This window comes from Cyprinodon variegatus, unplaced genomic scaffold, assembly GCF_000732505.1.
Source record: "Cyprinodon variegatus isolate N-32 unplaced genomic scaffold, C_variegatus-1.0 Scaffold994, whole genome shotgun sequence".
Lineage (NCBI taxonomy): Eukaryota > Metazoa > Chordata > Actinopteri > Cyprinodontiformes > Cyprinodontidae > Cyprinodon > Cyprinodon variegatus.
The window spans coordinates 146,537-153,381 of record NW_015151447.1 but is presented as its reverse complement, the minus strand read 5'-3'; the positions used below and the strand labels follow the sequence as shown (position 1 = coordinate 153,381).

The 6,845-nt window shown below is 42.9% G+C and overlaps 1 protein-coding gene across 1 annotated transcript in view; it reads right to left on the bottom strand.

Annotated features, from left to right (window-relative positions):
• Positions 1-6,182, bottom strand: part of LOC107100628 (eosinophil peroxidase-like) — an 11,810-nt gene extending 5,628 nt beyond the window's left edge. Inside the window, exons 1-8 of the mRNA XM_015399199.1 lie at positions 6,179-6,182; positions 5,627-5,717; positions 5,381-5,556; positions 4,257-4,389; positions 3,596-3,725; positions 3,311-3,517; positions 371-737; positions 132-292 (exon numbers count right to left, since the gene is read on the bottom strand). Of these exons, the coding sequence (XP_015254685.1) occupies positions 132-292; positions 371-737; positions 3,311-3,517; positions 3,596-3,725; positions 4,257-4,389; positions 5,381-5,556; positions 5,627-5,717; positions 6,179-6,182 (1,269 nt within the window). The remainder of the gene's footprint in view (positions 1-131; positions 293-370; positions 738-3,310; positions 3,518-3,595; positions 3,726-4,256; positions 4,390-5,380; positions 5,557-5,626; positions 5,718-6,178) is intronic.
• Between the last annotated feature and the right edge of the window lie 663 nt (positions 6,183-6,845).

The window sequence follows — 6,845 nt, the reverse complement described above, 5'->3', positions numbered from 1 at the left end:
TTTTTGGAATGACTATGACCTGGATGACTGAGAATCTTCACCAGCATACAAGGCTGATAAAAGAAGTATTTTTTCAAAAAGGCCTAAAATGCCAACGCTGCTCTGGGTCCAGCTGAAGCTGCTGTAAACACCTGGTGAATGGCTCCTATGATCTTCCTCGCTTCCTGATAGAGGGTCTCTGGACTCCAGTGGGGGTTGAGCTGGTGCAGCTCTTTCACCAGCCTGTTGTGCTCCCTCAGAAAAAGTGTGTGCAGCACAATCAGTCCCAGATGCTCATTAACTCTTGAATCCCCTGCAAATGTAAGCATTCATAAAAAAAAGGACTTAATATCTGCAAACGGTTGGATGATTTAGAAGTTTTTTCACTCACCTGCGTGAAAGCATGAAGTGGTGTTCTCTAGGAGCGGAGATCTACTAGATGGCCCCAAAGTGGTGGAGTTACGGGGGCCGCAGGGGTCCAGGTGAGCCTGCACGCGGGGCAGGAATGGCATGTAGGGCAGCTCCTCATCCCAGAACTGGGAGTTGAGGTTCATGGAGCCCACAGGAGACGAGTGGTTCCTGAGAGCTGAAGCCAAACTGGGGGAGCTACCGTACACCATGCTGGCATCTACAAAGGAGGTGATGGCGTTGAGCTGCTCTCGGTGGGAACGAGGCAGGACTCTGCTGTTACAGCTGGGAGCGGAGCGGAAGAAAGGCATACAGCTCTGGATGCCGCTGCGAGGATCAGAAGAGGGGATCTGGGGGAAAGGATTAGACTGGAGCTGCTGGACAAACACTTATCCAGGGAAATTCAGCAATCTTACTTTATATATAAGCTGCTCAAAAAAATTAAAGGAACACTTTCAAAACACATCAGATCTCAATCGGGGAAAAAAGAATCCTGCTGTTTATTTATCCTGATATGGACTGGGTGATGTGCTGAATTCAAAGACACCCCAATAATTACAGTGAAAAAATGATGCTGCAGGCTATAGTCCATTTTGATCAAATTTCATTGCAGCAACTCAAAATAATATTCAGTCATTTGCATGGCCCCCACGTGCGTGAATCCATGCCTGACAACGTCAGGGCACGCTCCTAATGAGACGACGGATGGCGTCCTGGGGTATCGCCTCCCCAGACCATCACTGACCCCCCACCAAACCGGTCATGCTGAACGATGTTACAGGCAGAATGTTCTCCACGGCTTCTCCAGACCCTTTCACGTCTGTCACATGTGCTCAGGGTGAACCTGCTCTCATCTGTGACAAGCACAGGGCGCCAGTGGCCGACTTGCCAATTCCGGTGTTCTGTGGTAAATGCAGATGGAGCTCCACGGTGCCGGGCAGTGAGCACAGGGGCCACTAGAGGATGTGGGGCCCTCAGGCCGCCCTCGTGGAGTCTGTTTCTGATTGTTTGGTCAGAGACATTCACACCAGTGGCCTGCTGGAGGTCATTTAGTAGGGCTCTGGCAGTGCTCCTCCTGCTCCTCCTTGCACAAAGGAGCAGATAGCGGTCCTGCTGATGGGTTGTAGACCTTCTACGGCCCTGTCCAGCTCTCCTGGAGTAACTGCCTGTCTCCTGGAATCTCCTCCATGCTCTTCAGATTGTGCTGGGAGACACAGCAAGCCTTCTGGCAATGGCAGGTATTGATGCGCCATCCTGGAGGAGTTGGACTGCCTGTGCAACCTCTGTAGGGTCCAGGTAGCGCCTCATGCTAACAGTAGTGACAGTGACCCTAGCCAAATGCTAAACTGGTGAAATAGAGTCAGAAAAGATGAGGAGGGGAAAAATGTCAGCGGCCTCCACCTGTAAAACCATTCCTGTTTTGATGGTCGTCTGGTTGTTGCTCCTCTAGTTCACCTGTTGTTCATTTCATTAACACTAAAGCAGCTGAAACTGATTAACTTTTTACATTTGGGAAAATGGGAAAATTTTACATTTTGGTGATGATCCAGGTCATAATCTGGATTCAGGGATTTTTTTTTAAGATTCTCTAACATTGTTAGATAGTGATATTTGGCAGAACTAGCAGTTCCCTACTTAACCAGAGGGGGGCAGCAGTGAGTATTGACAGCGTCGGACTCAGGGAACCATGTTTGTTAGTTAGCAGGATCAACTGAAAACTTATGAATAGATTTCATGTCATTGTTTTTACGCCCCTCCTGCCAACGAACAGTTTATTTAAATTTGGTAATTTTGCAGAACATTTGTGAGTTTTAGCCATAGATTTAAAGGTATAGTGGTGGAATTTCTTGCAGAAAAAAGTCTCTAGATTTGGCGCTAGGAGCTTTTTAGAAATCAAAGTGCTAGAGGGGTCTGAAAAGTGGCTAAATATAGCGACTAAAGCGCTAAGTTGGCAACACTGCTCTTTGCATGGTTTGTTTTCAAATGGTTTGCTGCTGAACATGTGCAGCAAATGGACTGATCCAATATGGTGGACACTGAAGGGGGGGGCTGAGACACACTGAATATTATCAGCGTTCTGATGGCATTTTAGTGAAAGGATTTGGCTTCCATGGGGCCCCCAGGAACTTGGGGCCCTAGGCAACTACCTATTAACTAAAGTTAAATCCCCCTCTGCCTCCACTATACCTTTAAGTCACAATTCTGGGTGAAATCATCTGGTTGGTGGAGCTCTGCACCCTCTGAGTGTTTTTTCTAGTTTTACTCCCAAGTTTTATTCGATTGTGAGAGAAAAACACAAAGCAGGAAAATAAAAATAAAATGCACAATTGAAAGAAACTAATTCATGTTTTAAATAATAAACCATTTTCTGTCATTACAGCTAGAAATCTGTACGTTTTTTCCTCAAATATCCGAACACAACTGTTGTTCTTTTGCACCGTTTATATTCGGTTTTCTCACTTATTTTTCACTCTAACCGTTTTTGGACGATGAATTTAGCATTTCTTCTCTGACCTGTCTGAAGTGTTTCTTGTTTTTCATGATGCTGTTTGTTTTTCAAATGCTTTTAATCAAACAGCGAGTTAACTGTCATTTGATTGCAGTTACTTGCACTAAATATTCATGTAAATGTGGGTGAATGCATGTGCACATTTCATTATCATGCATCTTTTTCTGTCACCAAATAGTAATGCTCTCCTTTGTGTTGGATGAGCAAATAAAATCTGCTTTGACAGCAGCAGTCTAATGCATTATGGAGAACTTTAGTACCTAAAGAGGAACAGATTTCCCCTCCCTGACCTCCTTCTGTCAGGAGGTGAAATGTTCTTAGGATCGCTTCATTCGGCTCCACCGATAAACGGCTGTAATTTAAAATCTGTCGGTGGATTAACAGATTTGAAGCTCCAGGGCGAGTGACGCTCACCTGAATAGGGAAGCAGGGTGAGTCCCGGCTGCAGCTGCGGGTGCAGTCGTCACCCGTCTTAAAGGTGGCTGTACTGGGGCTCTGAGGGGTCAGCACCATGTCGTGATCCATCCACTGACCCCAGTCCACCAGCAGGTGGGACAAAGAGGAGTCCGCTGAGATTTTATCATTGTGGGTAAACAGAACTTCCTGTGACACCAGCCGTACCTGCAGGATAAGTTAGAGGAGAACTGATGGAGTCTGAGGTGGAGGGAGGGGGAGTGTGTGCAGCAGTGGGGCCCTTACAGGAGGCAGGCTGACATTGTGGTAGGTGTGTTTGGGCTCCCAGCCTCTGGGTGTCCCCCACACATCTTCATATTCTGGAGGCAGCCAGCGGGAATACGGGATGTTTGCAGCGCCCCATTTTGGATGCTCCCTGAAGGCGACACAGAACAGGCAGAAATTTGATGGAACTTTATGAAATAAACCAAAATTGAAGGAGAATCTTCTACATCCACCGAATCGCATCAACCGTAGAGAAAAGATCTACTCTGCATGTAAAAAAAGGTGTTTGCACCTGTTTTAAGGCAGAAGGTTAAACCCATAAAATACAATAAAATGATCAGCTGCAGCTTTAGAAAATGTGACCTTCAAAAACAAAATCAGTTTTTTGTATTTGAAAGGACAAACAGGAGACTTTTGATGAAATGAGTAATTTATGGTGATGATGCTTCATCATGCGGCCTTTCAAGGCCAAAGGAAAACCAGATCACTGCTCAGTAACAGCCTCTAAATCAGAAACCACAGTTAGTTCAGAGCTGTTAATCTATAGAGATCTAAATAATTCCACCTGCAAAATTCCAGCTAGCTGAAGCAACTGGAAGTGGGTCAGGAGTATTTCTTATTGAACGGCTCTGGTACTTTTATTTAGTAAGGAGTTGAATCACATGCAGCCATGTGCTCTCACCTGTTGTTGCATTCGCCTGTGATGGACCTGTAGCGCTCAGACAGACAGTCCGTCTGACAGGTGGGCGAGTGCAGCTCCGTGGAGCAGCCCGTCACCTGCAGCAGGTCCTCCACGTCCCCTTCACTCAGAAGCTCTGAGGACAGATGGAATAAAACACTCGTCTGCTGGTGAAGATCCTCAGTCATCCAGGTTAGAGTCATTCCAAAATAAATGAAAAACAATCCACTGGATTTTTTTCCAAAGCGTTCATCCGCTTCTATTTGCATGTTTTTTAAACTAAAACCAGGCTTTGTTGGGCTGCTGGATAAAACCTGGAACTAAACGCTATTTCTGACACTTTGGATTGAAAAATCTTCCTGCACTGCAAAAATAGAAATCTCAATAAGTTATTTTTTTTCTTAAAATAAAAGCATTTTTCCTTGAATTGAGGAGGTAAGTGAGACACCAATGGAACAAGACGTCTTTTTAAAATAAGAAAAAACAATGTTATTGTCTTATTAAGTGCATATTATCTAACTATTTTATTTAAAGAGTAAAAATATTCATTCCATTGGAAAGATCACCTTATTTACCTGCTCAAATTAAGGGTAAATATACTTTAAGATTTGTTTTACTTATTTCTGGATCGTTTTTGCAGTGTAGATGGAAGAGAAACGTCTTCAAAGTTGGAAACAGTCCAGTGAAATGATTTATTTTTACTTTTTTTGGAACACATAAACATTTATAGGTCCTTTGTTATTATTTTTTATTACCTAAATCTACATGGGACATTAAACAGACATTAAATACTCTGAAAGTGATTACTGGGTCAAAAATACACTGGAAAAAATTGAAATCTCAATAAATTATTTTTTCTTAAAATTAGTGTATTTTTTCTTAAATTGAGAAGGTAAGGCAGAAACTTAGAACAAGACAATTTACATTTAAATTACAAAAAAACAAATGCATTGTCTTATTTCAAGTGCATAATATCTAATTATCTTAGTTTTAGAGGAAATATATCATTCCATTGGTAAATCTTATTTTTCTACTTAAATTAAGGCTAAATACACTTAATTTAAGAAATGTTGACTTCTATCTAGATAGTTTTTGCAGTGTAATGAGATCTGAAATGTGTTTGATACCAGACGGACTGGGCTGCAGCATGGTGCTGGTGTAGACCATCTCTCTGATCAGCTCCACTGTGTTTTCCAGCAGCTCAGCAGAGCGAATGTGAGTCCTGGTTCTGGTTTCCACCTGTTTAAACTGGGCCAGCAGGTCACTTGGTCTCAGAGCTCCTTCAGAAAATGACTTCTTCACCCTAAAAGAATGAGAAGTTTTCCAGTCAGACGTTTTCAGGCTCCTGTTAAACCGACATTAGGAGATGATACCTCTCTCTAGTGTTTGCATAAGCAGCATCCGTCAGATCAATCGCTCTCTGAAGAGCTCGGTGAACAAACGCTGAACCCAAATAGGCGGTTTCTGTAAACAAAGCGGCAGTCAGAGCAGAACTTATTGGAAATAATCAGCTGAAACTCCTACCTGAGGTTCTGTTGAAGACTTTACTAAATGCACTGAGCTCTGGAAACGTGACTAGGACAACAGCAAGTCCAACCACAGAAGCAAACATCTGAAATGAAGTGATTCAAGCAAAGGATATGATGCTGCTAAATGAAATTAATACTAAAATATTGAGAATAAAGAGAGAAACTCACTCTGGGTTCTCTGTGGGCCGGTCAGGCTTCTAACAGGAGACTTCTCTCTGACTCGTCCCAGGAGGCGGCAGGTTTCCCAGTGATGGGCTCTGAGTGTTGGGGATGCTTTGTATGCAGAGGCAGCAGGTATGTGCAGAATCTCCTTATCTCTGCTTCTGGTGACAGAGAGGCAACATCAAACAGTTGATTCTCTGCCTCGAACCCACAACCTTCCATCTGTCTTCTCACCCATGATGAAAACTTTGTGTCAAACCAACGTTTCCAATAAATTCATGTTTAAACCTCATGAGAACAGAGACTGACGATGAGAGAGCCGACATGTCTGATTATGATACGACCTTATTAATAGTTGGAGAAAAAAAAAGTGTTTCAGCCAAGAAGGTTCCTTTAAAAAAAGCCTTCAATCATCTTAAAGACGGAGCTGCGATGTGGAGGCGAAATAAACACACGGTTGATCTTCATTAGGAACCCATTAGGCCACATTTTCAATTTGTCTTTCATTTCAGGGGTTTTCTCCAATAAAATCAAAATATTAAAACTTATCCCAGGTGATAGATGCTGCCAAACCAATTAGAAACCAATGTCTCTAATTTCACAGTTTGCAAGAATTATTGAAAAACTCTTTGTGTTGAGACTAGACTCATAGATAGAAGAAAATTATTTGATAAATCAGAGTCAGGTTGGGTTTTGAGAAAAAATGTCCACAGCCTTAATGAAATTCACAGAGCAATAGAAAATAAACAAAGCAAAAAAAAAAAAAAACCTTTGACACCGTAGAGGTCACGGATTAGCAGACTGGGTTTAAATATTTATAAATTACAGCATGTAGTCTAATTTCCCTTGCGCCTCTTCTCCTGTTAATACGGTAAAGCCCTGGGGAGCGTCCGGCTCCAGG